We start from the raw sequence: 15191 nt of genomic DNA on the forward strand, positions 1-15191 counted from the left end.
ATGTGTTTGTTTCAAACCATCGACAGCAAACATGAGCATTACAGACAGTAAATCCATCAGCTTGTCGTACAGGGTGTGTGTGTGTGTGTGTGTTGCAGTCTGACCTGGCTCCAATCAGAGACAGGAAGGGTCTCTTGTCCTTGTCGTTTGCCTGAGTGGTCTTTACTCCGTTATCCAGGATCATTCCAGCCTGGAACAGAAAGAAGAACAACGACACGGTCAAGCATAGAGGACAGCAAACACAAATAATAGAGAATCAAGCAATGATAGAGATAAATTAGACTTAAGATTGACACTCAGAAGTTGATTTACGGGTTTTTGCTGTAAACAGATTCTCTATATGAATGTGAAATTAAGTGAATATTCAAGTTGCACTCTAGTTATTAAAATAACAAACTTTCTAGTTGAGCTGAAACAATTATTTTCGTGTTATTTCCCACCGAGAGAAGAGCACATTGTTTGTTGGCTTCTTTATCCAATAAATGAAGTGCAACTGCAGAGAATGAGAATCAGAAACGGTTTAGTGTGTCTGCACTTAATAAATAAATTTCACTTGGTGATTGGCACATTACGACAAACACAGTGGAATAGCATAGAGACATAATAAAAAATAATTGGGTAAGCCGCAACTGTTCTTGCCCGCCTCGCGGCCCAAACAAGTCCTGGAGGGACGGCAGATTGCAGCCGATCACCCTCTCGGCAGAGTGAGTGATGCGCTGCAGTCTGCCCTCGTCCTGTGACTAGAGGTGCAGCTGTTGGTGTACAAAGAGAAGAGCAGAGGGGAAAGAACGCAGCCTTGAGGGGAATCGGTGCTGATGGTCCAAGAGACTGAGACGTGCTTCAAACGCTGCTTCCTCCTATAGGTGGCTCTGGGGATTGATGGTTGTGAGGCGAGGGGCCCCTGCTGAGCTGGGGTAGGGGGAGCTGGTGGACGTAATCTTTACTTTTTTGCGGCTCTTTCTAGACACAACAGCCCAGCTCTCATTTATATCACCAGTCTCAGTGAATATCCTGCTCGATGTTGTGGTCCTGACGGTGTCTGTGGAGATTTAATAAAGATGTCGACTAACCCTGACCTGTTCAATTCTCTCTCTGGTTTGAAAATGTCCGTAGCTTTGGGGAAGCTGCTCTCATCTCAGAAATGTGAATTTGTTTCATAATGTTGTGAACTTCAAATAGCAGGCTTGTGATAGTTTAAACCAGCATTAAGGACTCTTTGACATCAAGAGGGGAGAAAGACTCGTCCACACTGGCTGTGGGCGACTGTGACTCAGAGGTAGAGCAGCGTAGCCCTTTAATCAGAGGGGAGGCGGTTCCAGCGTCGTTGGTCCGTGTCGATGTGTCCTTAGGTAGGCAGTGCAGGCTGTGCCTGGGGGAGCAACTTGGGGTTAAGTGTGTAGATCAATGGGGAGTTAGAGTGAATGCTGCATGGTAGCCCCTGTCATTAGTTTATGAATGGGTGAATGATGACATGTATACAAAAATAAATAATAATAAAAAAAGTATTTATATGATCTTTTTTCATTTAGCTTGAGGCCTGTGTAATTTAGCACGAGATTTAGTTTTTAGCGTCATCACATGGCACTCAATTAGCAAAATGTGATGTATGTAGCTATGAGTTGCATACTTACTAACTTTTATACGATAGGTTTCTGGTTTTCAAACGATAAAAAGAGTAAATATTCGTTAGCATGCTATAGCTACAGCTCATAAGATCTAACAGTTGTAATTTCAGCCTGCCTTTGTCTACTGCTGTCTGATATCAAGGACCAGTTCTTAACAAAAATGTCCAAGAATTTCCATTAAAAAAGGATCAATTAGTAAATGATTGAATTCCCTCCTTTCACATCCAGCAGAGCACAGCCTGAGCATTCTATTGGGAGCCTTTGCCACATTGAATTCCTTTTAGCTTTGGGTTGGTGCCAACAACTCCTGAGGAAAAGACCTGGCTCTGAAACCGCTCCATCTGCTCCTTCACTTAAGCTCTCTGCCGTTTTATTTTATTGAATTTGGAAGTTCAACCTCAGCTCCTAGAAATCTATAATAAACCGTGTAGCCAAAACATGGACACTCAGACCCTTGAGGGCAAACATTTAGGCCAATAAAACCAATTAAACCACATCTTTTGATCTCACGGCCATTACAGCATAGAATTATGCATTCTAATACATCACATAGAGCCCTGGCTTCAGAACTGTAGTTTTTACTATTTAGCACCATGATTAAGCCACTTTCTCATGGGGCGAATATATGCCATTGTCCTGGTGTCCACTTGAGGCATAGCTATTGTATTATGGAGCAATGATTAGTAAGAAAAATTCAAGTAAAAATCCCCCGAAAGCATTAAGTATAATAATAGTATATCCATCCGTCTCAAATCTCACTAAGTGGAGCTTTTCCCCATAATCATGCCAGGAACATTCAATTTAACTTCCATCAGGCTACCAAAGCTAACAAACGCACTAGCCCGAGTTGTGTCAGAGCTCTGAAAAATCCAAATATCAAAAACAAAGACAAGCACTGAGTTGCTGCTGTGAACGCCCAACCTGCAGCCCCGACACAACCTCTTCTCTCACAAACATCCCGGGGTGGCAGCCTGACATGAGCTATGCTCCCATTAAGATGATCCAAATTAAAAGGGAAGGAGGGCGTGAGATGGTGGGGAGAAGAACTCTCAGAGGAAGGAGGGTGATAGCAGTCACACTTCCTTCTCCACCAGCGCCTAATAAATCTCTCTCTGCTGGGCTGAGCTTGATGCCGCAGGTGCCTCCAAACCCTGACCTGTCCTCTCCATCTCATCCCGCTCTATTGGCTCACTTTCTTCTGTTGTCTGTTTTCAATTGTTGTATTCCTGCTATTCACTTATAGCTCGTCCTCTGTTTTTGCTTAGCAGGTGACTACCGACCCTCTGTACCATAATCTCCTCTCCCCTTAGCTCTCAGTGATGAAATGAATGCTGATAAAGTACAGATTTCTCTAAAACTAAAACTGGAAGTAGTGCGTTCCCAACCTATCGATGTGTTGCATCGGCTGTTGGTTTTCAGCGACACCTTGAAAAAGAAGAACCCAGTAATTTACATTTTAGGTCGTTGTGCTATACGGACTTCTAGTCATGGAAAGCCATGTAAAAAGTCCCTGGGGTCACTTCAGGAACCCTCAGAGAGTTATGGTTGTTCTGAAGGCCATCACACACCTGACGACAATGCTCGCCTGTGAATATTATACATGGAGGGCTTTTAATGTTAACAGAATGGAACTCAGTCTCTTATTAGACCCTTCTTGTCTGGCAAATGGCAAGATTTTTCAAATGCCAAAACCTCAAAATTTGTAACACATGTGGGCTTCTTTTATTTAATTTGTACTTACAGCCCAAAATGAGATAACCCATCACTGTGACATCTTCAACGTTCTCAGTTTTCAGAGCCACAGAAGCAGCCTGGTAGTACGGCTACAGTCTTGTGGGTGCACACAGTGAACTAGTCTATTTTCTTGGTTGTCCCAAAGTTCGTTTTGGGGGAATGATCTGGTGTGTGTGTAGCTGCTGTAGACTCCTGAAAGTGCAGCCCTGAACAGACTGCTGAAAGAGTAGGTCCAGTAATACCTTTTCAACAAGTGGAGCACAATAAATACACCATTCGACAAATGGAGATCATCTTGGATTGCCATGCTTTACTAAACCTGACCCTGTTTTCATCTCCCGTGTTTTTGTGTCTCGGTGACTCATTTTTTGAAATTGGTCCGGTATTGAGGGAGAACGCTCAGATCTTTAATACAAGTATATTATAGTATATAACATAGAATGGACCTTACAGAGAGATAACACTTTTTTCCCTTCTTTTCTTTACTTTTCACTTGCACACAAACTATTATTTGCGAACATAAATACGTACGTGAAATCAAAAAGACACCCACATAGAGTGTCCTAAACCTTTAACAACCAAGCTGATGTTTGTGGTATTTTAACGTGTGTTTCATGGTTATGCTTCTGCTGAGCAAGCTTCACGGTTCAGTGTTTGTTAAATGTAATTGTAGTATGAACATTTCGTATTGGGCACATCTGGCTTGTTCTGAAAGAACCGGCTAGTCCAAGACCCTTTCCCTCCCCCGGCACCGGTCCTTCCTCAGACTCACCCTGTAGTTGGAATGGGCTCTGTTGTTCGTGAATTGGCCCATCGGTGTGTGTTCGGTGTGTCCGGGGGAGTACAGACCCTCTGAGGGCCCGGTGGGCACATGGTGGAAGACGAACCAGAACCCTGTTTCCTGAGGGATCACACACAAACATATAAAAAAGAGGCTGTCAACACCTACGTATGTTTCATTCCTATCAACGTAGAACGATAAAGCACCCGTGCAAATGTGTAGTTTCATGTCGAGATATTTCTAATCAAGCTCACTCCCACTCCCACTCCCACTCCAGCCTGGCCTTTGCCACTCTGCATGTCAGCCTGCCTGTTTTTGTATTGTTCTTCACTCGTATGCAAATGAGATAAGTTATTACATTGGCGGGGTTGAATGAGACTCCATTCCGCCCGACGTATCCTTGTAAAATCCCTGAACTACGATCATAATTGGCACTCTATCACGGTGAAAGTGCAGCAGTGCCTGTGTCTGTTGTCTGCTTCATTCTGAAGTTAATAGAAGTACACAGCCATTAATCTGACCTGGCACTGCAGTAATGAGACAAGACCTCCACCTGGAGAGAGACGGGGGGGGGGGGGGGGGGGGACTCACCTCTGAGCCTGCAGCAGCACAGTTGATGAGGTTGTTATTGGGGTTGGCGATCCAGAAAGTTGAAGTGGCGCTATAAAAAAAGTGTTGGAAAGGAAAAAGAGAAAATAATTTGGTGATTGGATTTCACCCGAATAGTTTGAACCAGTTAAACTGGTAATTAAAGAAAGCGTGAACACAATAACAGTGACTGAGGGAGAGAAAATGACATCAGAAAACAGTGGACCACGCCTCATGTAAGCGGATTGGGGAATCTCTTTTCTTGGTATGAAATCTGTTTTCATGTCCGTCACGTCTCTGCATTAGAACTTCCACCAGAAACATTTCAGAAGCTGAGTGTCTGTAAGCAGTCTGCCGTTCAGCCGGCACATTATGGGCTTTTCTTTCCTACCTTCACCGCTTTGATTCCAGTTCAGCATCAAATATAATTTAATCAAATTGTTTTTAAGTTGTTTAGACAGGCGTTTGGGTGAGCTCCATGCACCAGGTCTGCACTCTAAGTATGTATTGATTGTGTATTCACTGTCTATTGTTTCTATGTATGTATGTATGAAAAGTGTTTACTCTGTTCTAAAGTTGCCGACCTAGAGCCAACACCATTCTCTTCTCTCCAGTTTGCTTCTGAATTGTGTAACAAAACTGCAACAGATATAAAATCTTCAAATTCATCAGTGGATCGGGAAATCCACAATATGTATTTAATATCTTTTGTAAGTGGACATTTAGGAATGATGGTGGCGCTAGAAGAAATGTCACGAATGGACCTACACGTGTTGGAATGCTTCCTCTGGAGTCTGGGGAAGATGTCTTGCTCTTGAGTCAAGAAGGAGGAAGACCGGTACGACAAAAAGCAAAGAGCTATACAGGACACGGAGGAGGATAAATCTTTTGCAAGTCATGAAAATGTTGTGTTGTCCAATTTAGTACCTCACGTACAACGACACAAATGTGCCCATGTGGCAGTTTGTTTTGCATAAAGTGCCACTAAATAAGACCTGATGCCGGGTTGATGTGACGCCTGTTGCACTTAGTAACGGAGCGCTAAAGTAAGTGTTTTTGCTGCTGAACGTGGAATATTGTGTAAATTGTATAACGTAAGAGCAATAATATTACTATGTCAGCCTAGATAGGTTACACACTCTCTGCTACATCCCTCATCTTGACCTGTTAACTCTCTTTGCAATTATGCAGCCTTAATAAGGAAACACACGCCTCTTCCCATTGCACCCTCCAGCAGCTCACTTTGGATGAGGAAGAAATTAGCTCTGGTGTAAACAAGGTCTCAGCCGGCCTTAATCAAGCTTCGTCTCTCTCAGGCTCTCTGGTGTGTTTCTGTCAGAGAGGATGAGAGGGAGGAACGTCCCACACAGAAGAGGTGGAGAGAGTCTCTTTTACAGGAGACTGTTTTGAGGAGGAGACTCTTTTAAAAAGGAGGTTTGATGCTTGACAGGGACGATGTACAGATGACTGCTGCATTAGAAAAGCCTGTAGTCAGGAAGCACAGGGGGGGACTGATGCTCTCTTCACTTTACCCAGCAGCTGGGAAGCAATACACAGGGACTTAACCCGAGTCCTGAGGAGCTGCAGTGTTTATTCAGAGAAAATGTGAAACCTAAACTGTACTACTGTACTCTAGACTGCCTACAAAACCCACAAACTGTGAAATAAGACAACCCAGTCATTTCTTTGTGGGCTCACTAGATCAGAAAACATGTGATTCAACAAGCCAATCAGATCTGGCTCCCCTTCATATGTCACATGCATGCTTATTAGAATATACAGCCCATCGCTTGAGAACTACCCGTCCGTTCCAGTACCAATAATACCATCGTATGTGAGAAACCCTAATTACAAGTATGAACCTGAAAATGAGCATGATATGTCCCCTTTAAAGGAGCAATGCTTCTCTTACATGCAATAAACTGTGTCAACACCCTCCAAATGTAGGATTAAAACACCACGTTTGAAACAGATATACAGGGAAATATAAATGAATCCAGATGTGATATTTTAGAGCTCCCCCTCAATGTCACAAATGAGACTCTGGCTGAGTGCAGCACATCCAAGAGACATACACGACTAAAATCACGAGGTGGAAAATCTATTTTGTGTGATTTTGGTGACAGTGGTCAGTTTAGTTAGCCTCTGTAGCTGTCAGTGTTCTTTATTTCCCCCCCATACCTGCATGCTTCAGCCTTTACACGTTTAGATGACTCAGGCATTTCCAGACAGAAGCTGCAGCCTCAAATGGCAGAACATTTTCACTGCTGGCTGTCAGAGAGGATCCGGGCCGGGACGCCTAGTCTACAGCGGTTCATTGTAATCTTCAGACTGTCCCATTACTTGTGTTTATCATCAGTTGTCTCTCTTAGATGTTGCTCTTTTTTGTTCATTTCTGCATCTCCGTCTTGGGTTGTTAAGACTTTTAAGCTAGCGAGTCAGTTATTGTTGGCTTCATTTGAACTGTTATTTGTATACGACCTTTTGTTAAAACACACCATTTGTTTTTCATAAATGTGCAAAATTCTTCTGGGTTCCTCAGAAAAACATCCTCCACACATGCACCAGACACAATGAGAACGTTATTATAGTTCCATTTGCAGGTGAGGGAGAAAAGAAGCAGCTTAGGGTAATGAATATGAATATATGCAGTTTAGCTCCGCAGCAGATTAGCACACGGCAGCACTACACCTTAAACCCCCCCCCCCCCCCCCCCCCCCGCCTCTCCCCTCAACCCTTCCAGTCGCCGTGGCTGTTGTTGAAGGTTTACCCGTTTACTGAAGCCTGGAAGTATTTTACAAACTTACTGCTTGAATTTGACTGAATGTCAAATAAAGAAAACAAATCGGCCTTTTTGCTGTCCAGAACCAAGTAGCCGAAACATAACTAAATGCAACTAAAGGCAAAGACATTATCTTGTTGGACTGATATATTGAGCAACAGGACACTGACCACACTGATGAAAGGAACAGGAAGTGCAGGAAGCGGTGTGTCCTTTATGTCGAGAGGTGGGAAGTAAGCGCGTGGAGGTCGGGATGCTGGATGGATGTATGATTGTGATTTTGAACAGTTAATCTTATGACGCTGTGCTTGAGTTGAATGCTAACATCAGCAGGCTAACCCAGGAACTAAGAACTAGGAACCTTCTCGACTCATTTTAAAAAAGACAGAAAGAAAAAGAGAGAGAGATCACGTGAGCGAGAGATAAACAGTGCTGTGGTGCTGAGAATGAGAGAAGAATAAATAACCAGCACAGACTCAATTCAATGTGAAGACAGACGCTCTTAGTTTCATTCTCCTCCTCCGCATTTCATTCATCACATCCAAATCAAGATATTAAAATAATTAAATATAAAGAAAAGGTCAACCTTACGGCCGTGCTCAAGGATAAGTCATTCTGACACATGGTCTGGGAACATTGGGTGTAGCAGACATCTGTAGTATCACCTAACGACCTGCTGGTGGCGCTAAAGAAAACGTCTTTAGAGTTTACCATTGAATAGCTTCAGCAGACACTTCACTCTGAACCATGAACGTAAAGCTCGTGGTCAGTAGGAGTCATTCTCTGAGGACCAATCACAGTTTATTTCTGTCTGAACCAAAGTGGTGGACTATTCTTACAGCCAAGCTGCTAGCATTGTTTAAAAATGCTTCTGTCAAACATTGACTGGGGTTTTGCAGAATTGTGCAGCATCCATGTTAACAGGGCTGGTTTGTTCACAATGTCTCCTCCTCTTACATTTAGAAATCTTTTCAATATCCTCAAATTTCAGGGTGGAGGCTGAGCCATGATGGATATTACCATAAAGTAGAAGCTGCCAAATGTTCCGCAAATGTTCATTTCAGGGCTCATTTAGTTTGCCCAATATATGCCAGGCCACCAGGCATACGAGACAAATAAACAACATGAGTACAACTGCAATTGATGAGACTTGATTTGGGCTTTTTTCTTCATCTTGCTCGGGAGTATTCCTTTCTTTGCATCGGTGGAAGCAGGGCCGTGTGCACCAATGTTGGAATCAGAAGTGTTGATGTGCTGGAGCAGGTTTACTGGCCTTTAAAGAACGCCTTAGTGAGAGTGGGTCTGTGTGTGAAAGGAAACATCTCCACCATCTTGTTGTTTCCTCTGAAGGAGATGGCTTGGATGGATAACATGTTATGTCAAATGCATGCTTTACAGAAACACACACACACACACACACACACACACACACACATTAAATAAGCGAAACTTTGAGGCCCAGGCCCATGCTAGGGCACCCAGCACATTCATCTGGCTCAGATTAAATGACAGTTTCATCCTCATCATGCAGCCTACACGTCTCGGGTTCCTGGCAGATGTGACTGAAATGTATTGTTGTTTTAATTCAACACGCCCACAACAATGTCGGGAGAAGAGACAGAAGGAGCCACCAGGGAGCGGAAATGAATCATTGTGAATCGTACAGTGGGGGGACATCGTGAGGGCAATCGTGTTTGATTAAAGTGGAATTTGTACACCACAGTTATAAATACACTGGGATTTGGAAATCATTACAGAATACAATGATCCAGACAAACTGGACACAAACTCTCATTAGGAGCGTGGCGCATTGTGTTTTACCAGGCCGTTATAATTGGAAACATTAAGAGTGGACAGAGCAAAGGAGAAAAGAAAGACACGAAAGGAAAGCAGAGGTTAACGTTCGGAACAGCAAATCCCTGCAGTGCCCTCATGCTGGAGAGCAGGTGGATGACTCCGGATCAGTGAAAGCCTGTGCCATTATGCATCCCTAACCCTGGCTGTTGTGCTCTGCTGCTGAAGGCAGAGGCAGCGTGGTGAGATAAAAAGTCATGTGACCTGGATTAAACTGCTTTATATTCTGAGCTGCATCTTTATGCATGAAACACAATGCCTCGCTGACAAAGTGAGGCTGCAGGGTGTGTCTGTGGGCTTGTATTGCTATCTTTGTGAGGACCTATTTCAGTCTTAAACCATCGCTGTGAGGATTTGTGTGCCTTTGGCCGGAGGGACTGTTTGAAGGTACAGCGTACGGGTTTGGGTTGGGTTTAGGCTAATGTGTAACTTTTGACTCTAGGGGTCAATCATAACTGACAAATAACATAGATTGGTGATTTGGTAAAACAGCGCGGGATCATGGGAGTTGAAAATAAAACAGAGTGATTGACAGTTTCTGGCAGACAACCACAATGCCATGTGGTCGGATATGACAACACTGACAGGCGACCAAATGAAACACATCATTCTCTTGATTAAAAATGGTTTGAAAATAACTCAACATCATGTATAACGTAGCTTGTTTTTAGACATTTAAATGTGGAAATGTTACAACTGAGACCTTTAAGAGAATAGAGGTTTGGGTTAGAGGCCAAGGAATGCATTATACAGAAAGACAAACATTTTACTAATATTTTTTAACCTGAATTAGTTTTTACTCTGCGAACAAAGCGTCAGACCGTGGATACGCACAAAGGATGAAGGCCGACCGGTTCTCTTTACGCCAACACACAACCTTTAACGCACGTGTCACGAATCCACCTGCACATTTCTTTTATGAGCAAACTAAGAACATTGCTACACAGATATTAGTGAATGAGGCGCAATTGGTTCATGCAAGAACCATCTCATGTTCTTATGATAACTTTCTTACGGTAATCTGGTACGAGTGTGAGGGGTCACACATCGCTTGAAGAGGCTTTTGTTCGAGGCACTGCATATGACAAGAAAAGCAAGCGGTGGAGCGACATTACGAACGCAATAACGATCCAGCTCTGCAAGGACACAGTCCCACTACAGACAGTCGAGAAAGACTCAGAGCAATGATTAAAACACAGGATTCAAGGTATGTCTGACCGGGGAGACAATACTTCAGCCAAACTGCTATCCCAACTTTATACGAACAAACCCTATAGTAATCAAAGCCTTTATACATGATGACATTAACATGTTTTAATATTCTATGTACTCCTGACAGTAGAGTAAGCCACTATAAACCTATATAAAAACACAGTCAAGGAAAGGATACTAATTTTTGTATATATATTTTTGAATACGAGACAATTGGTAAATGTGGTAAATTCTCCTAAATTACTATAAATATTGAATAAAACAAGATTGCTACATTGTCATTGGCAACAGTGTCACATGTAAGGTTAAACGTTGCCCCCTCTGCAAACATAACGCTGCTTCTTCATTTCACAAATGATCAGAGTTTTAGTGAAATCATATTATTGGCATCCTGGTACTTAAATGGTCCATAATGTACAACATATAACCGTAACGTTCCCAGAAAAGGGAGAATAACAGTAATACTGAAATGTAAGTAAGTACATTTACCCAAGTAGAAAGTTGAGTGACAGTACAGTACAGTTCAGTACTTTACTTGACTATTTTCATGCTGCTTTCTGATTTTACTCACTACATTTATCTGATGTACGGATCACACGGGAGATCCTCCGTGGGATGGAAGAGGTTGAAGAGTGCATGCGGTTTCTGCATGTGTCTTACCTGCAGTCCTGCCGTGGGTTGGCCACGTATCCTGGGTAGGCTCCATCAGTGATGTCGCGGCACATTTTGCCGTCTCTGTCAGAAGGCAGCAGAGTCCCGGCTCGCACCATCATACCCAAGCAGTGGTCAAACGTATTCCTCTCTTCTGGACCGTCCTCCGTGAAGAAACAGTGGCCTAGTATGTCATAGCCAACCACGTCCTTCACCTGGGAGGGAATAAGAATGTTACGGATCACGGTGTAGACAGCATGTCGCACTACCACATCGAAAACAAATCTAACTGGAGAAATAATTGCTCCTTCATCGTGTTTTCATCTTTGAGTTCTTGCTGAGCACCGTGAAGACGAAGGCTGATAGTCAAACAGCACTTCAGAGTAGCCATCCTTTATTAATATCCTATCTTATTTATGTATATATTCTTGGGCACAGATCATGGATTGAGAGACTGGAGACTGTTTTCTAAGATGGCGCCTCAAACATCCAGATGAAGGTTGCTCATTGAGAGCATTTGCAAAAAAGAATTTCTTTATGTTTCCACGTTTTTTTGGGGTCCAGAGGATTAGAATGAGTCCTTCCTTGGCAGAGCCGGCTTACCTCCTGCTGGCTCCCCACACACATGAACCACATAATGCACTTCTTTGTGACAGCATTTTTTCAGTGGACCTAATTAATTAATACAATGTTCTGAGGTTTATTTTGGAAAAAAAATATAAATGTCTTTTTTTCCCTTTGTAATGGTGACATCACATGTAGCGAGTGATGTCGACAGCTGATTTCTCCTGCTTCATATCTGTGTGCTACGCTAACTGGCTGCAGGCAGCAACCCAGCAAGAAAGCAAATAAGTGTACATCCAAAAATGTTTCTTTAATTATGTCCCTTAAAAATTCATCAAATAGAAACAGAATAAAAAAATACATTTAAATAAATAAACATTCTTAACTGACCAGCAGTCCGTTGGAGCTGTGGATGGTTACGCAGCGGGAGAAGGAGTGGTGGATGGAGAGATCGCTGACAGAAGTCGGGGGGTCGTAACCTCCCTTCTCGTCCACGTCTCCGTTCATGTGGAAATGGACCGGGTAGTGTCCCATTGTCTGCTGGCCCATGTGCTGCAGCTCCACCCCGGATACATGAACTGCCCTGAAGCCCCGTTCCACCTGATAATGACAGAAGATAGATTTGAGTCACCGGTGATCGGGTGTTGCACCACTCAAATAATAGCTGTGGGATCAGCAAAAAAAAACTTAAGGGGGGGGGGGGGGGCACAAAAGGAGGTCCACAGGTGGAGAAAGGATGACATGGCTAGAAGGAAAAGATGGAAAGAGAAAAGAGGGGAGGAGGGCGGTAGGATAAATGAAAGGTGGGGCATGGGGAAGAGGGAAGAAACATTGGAAATAGGGGAAGAAAAAAGATGCAACAACGATGAAGAGATGAAAAGATAGAATAGAGGAAAAGAGGATGAATAAGAGAAAGAAAGGATTCATTGGAAGTAGCTAAGATTGAAAGATGGGTTTGATCTAGAGAAGGTCAGATGGAGACTCATGCTGAGGAAAAGACTTGAGAGAGCAGAGTGACTCAGTGATGAAGAGCAGCTCTGCTCCACAAACCAGATACACCACGTCACACTGTTAGGGATTGTCATTGTAACTTCAGTTGAAATATTATGAAACAATATTAAAAAATGCATGCAGAAACCAAGGCTGCTCCTCTCAGCTTGCGACCAGCTGATATTAGTGAAGATACAAGGTTTTACCACCACTGTGATGGCCCAACTATCAAGGGGGTTTATGCGCTGAGGCATTCATTTTAAAGAGCTTCACTGAAATCTCACCGAGGCTTTCCTTTCTCTGTGTGTGTGTGTGTGTGTGTGTGTGTGTTTAGCTCATACATGCTTACACACAACAATGCATGAGAAATGTGACATGAGCCTGTGATGAAAATGTATAATAGGATATGATAGGTTGCCCCGGGCAGAGAGAGGCATGAAGGCAGCAGGGATACAATCACAGCCTCCCCTCCTGCTCTTCATGCGCCAAATGGGAAAATATTGTTTGTGTGAATGGCCACAGGGTGCTTTGCACATCCAGGGGCCATATGATCCCGTTTGTCAGCCAGACTAGCGGCAAGGCTTCAGGGATGGCAACACGGGTCAGCTGGTCAGTTGTGGAAGAAATCTTTGTGTTGAAGAATATTTCACTTAGGTCCAGCTTTGAGAAACAGATCTCTACTTTCTCGACCCTGTTCACACCCGGCATGAACACCGTCACAAGTGGACAGCTCTAAGTACGTCACCGGCATTAGAATACATCTCCCGTGATCACTTTTAATCGGATCTCACTTCCTCGCTCTAAATGAATACTCACATAATTTCTGTTTTTTTAAAGACCAAATTCATAGTTGTTTTTAAGCGACAGGAGGCAGAGATACATTAAATAATGCAGACTGGGTCACTTGTTATATGTCTGTATGGGCTTTTCAAAATGTCGAGACATCGTGGACAAAGCCAGTTTACGTGATTTGAGAGCGGACTTGCAATGTGTACACATTGCTAAAATAATATGGCCATATGCAGCCTAGACCACCTCTGAATGTGGTCCGAGTGATGAATATGAATACATTTTCAATGCGTGAACGCGGCCTGAGAGCAGGGACTTTATACCTGTTAGGTTGTGATAACCAAACAGGAAGGAGACCTTAACAAAGGCCAATAAATGTCCGGTTCAAAATGGCCAAAAGGTTTCTTGAATAATACAATTTACTCCTTAGTGTTACGTAACTTGCTATTGTAAGAAGATCAACAGGGGAGAGTCTGAGATTCTGGAAGGAAATTATAAAAGTAAAACTAAAAGATGTCACATTTTCTTCTACACCAGCAAATCTGAACATCTATCGAATAGTTTGACGAAACAAGCCCAACTCAAGGTCCACTTCACCAGAGAGGTGAACGCCCTTAAAGCCAGTCTGCGATGCCTCGGTCTCCACCTCTTTGTTCTCACTCATGTTATAACATAATATCGCTGTCATTCAGCATAATAATTTGCCATGTGCTTTTGTTTGTAATTTCAGAGCAATGGGCTTTTATGAACAACGGCCATTTGTGTTCAGGGTGACGGACTGTCAGACACATGGGCTTGTCTTTGGTCCAATGGAACATTTTTCTGGTGTTTTTAGCATAATGTGCATATGGAACAATAGGCAGTCGCCTTCTTAGCACCCAATAGCTACCTCAAAAATCAAATACAGGAGAATATATGGCTCCACATGGCACAGCAGGTGGGAAATGATAAAGATGGTAAGTTAGCTGCTCTGCACTTGCAACGTTATCTGTCGGCCACGGAACGGGGATAGCCACAATAGCTACTGTTAGCATTAGCATACAATTTGGGGTCTGATTAGTTTATATTGTGTATTATCGTTAGGCCCTTAGATATTCTCTGTCTGGATATGTTGTGTTGTGTTGCATGTGGATTTCTGTATTACTGCATCACATGTTCGTATTGCACTGTTGAGAAACGGCTTCTTGCCTTCTGATTGGCTGATAATAATGCACCTTGTTCTGAAGCAAGTCACTGCTCAGTGCTTTGTCCTCAGGCAGCATACAATGACCGCTGCTGGTGGGAGCTGGTTCATATGTGAATCATCTGGTTAACTGCTCTGTAAACGACATGGTTAGGACAACAATGTACCTTCAAATGTCCGCCAAAAGTGTCAAAGTCGAAGAAATTGCAGGCCTCGTTGCCATAGCAGCCGGGCTCCATCTCACCACGGAGCAGGATGTTACGGCTCAGCAGGGCCACCTCCGCCCTCATGTCCACCCCATCCACTTCCTCACCCATGTGGATGAACTGGGCCTTACCTGCACGCACACACACACACACACACACACACACACACACCTCAGCTCAAGGTCTCAAGTGGTGGTTAGTTTGCTAACATTAGCCATCGTAAGCTTCTGGT

At 43.4% G+C, this 15191-nt stretch overlaps 1 protein-coding gene across 1 annotated transcript in view; it reads right to left on the reverse strand.

Annotated features, from left to right (window-relative positions):
* Positions 1-15191, reverse strand: part of cemip (cell migration inducing hyaluronidase 1) — a 129057-nt gene that overhangs the window by 20731 nt on the left and 93135 nt on the right. Inside the window, exons 12-17 of the mRNA XM_079156914.1 lie at positions 14921-15090; positions 12182-12391; positions 11237-11442; positions 4732-4801; positions 4132-4260; positions 105-190 (exon numbers count right to left, since the gene is read on the reverse strand). Coding sequence (XP_079013040.1) covers positions 105-190; positions 4132-4260; positions 4732-4801; positions 11237-11442; positions 12182-12391; positions 14921-15090 — 871 coding nt within the window. The remainder of the gene's footprint in view (positions 1-104; positions 191-4131; positions 4261-4731; positions 4802-11236; positions 11443-12181; positions 12392-14920; positions 15091-15191) is intronic.

Source organism: Pholis gunnellus (assembly GCF_910591455.1).
Source record: "Pholis gunnellus genome assembly, chromosome: 1".
Classification (NCBI taxonomy): Eukaryota; Metazoa; Chordata; class Actinopteri; order Perciformes; family Pholidae; genus Pholis; species Pholis gunnellus.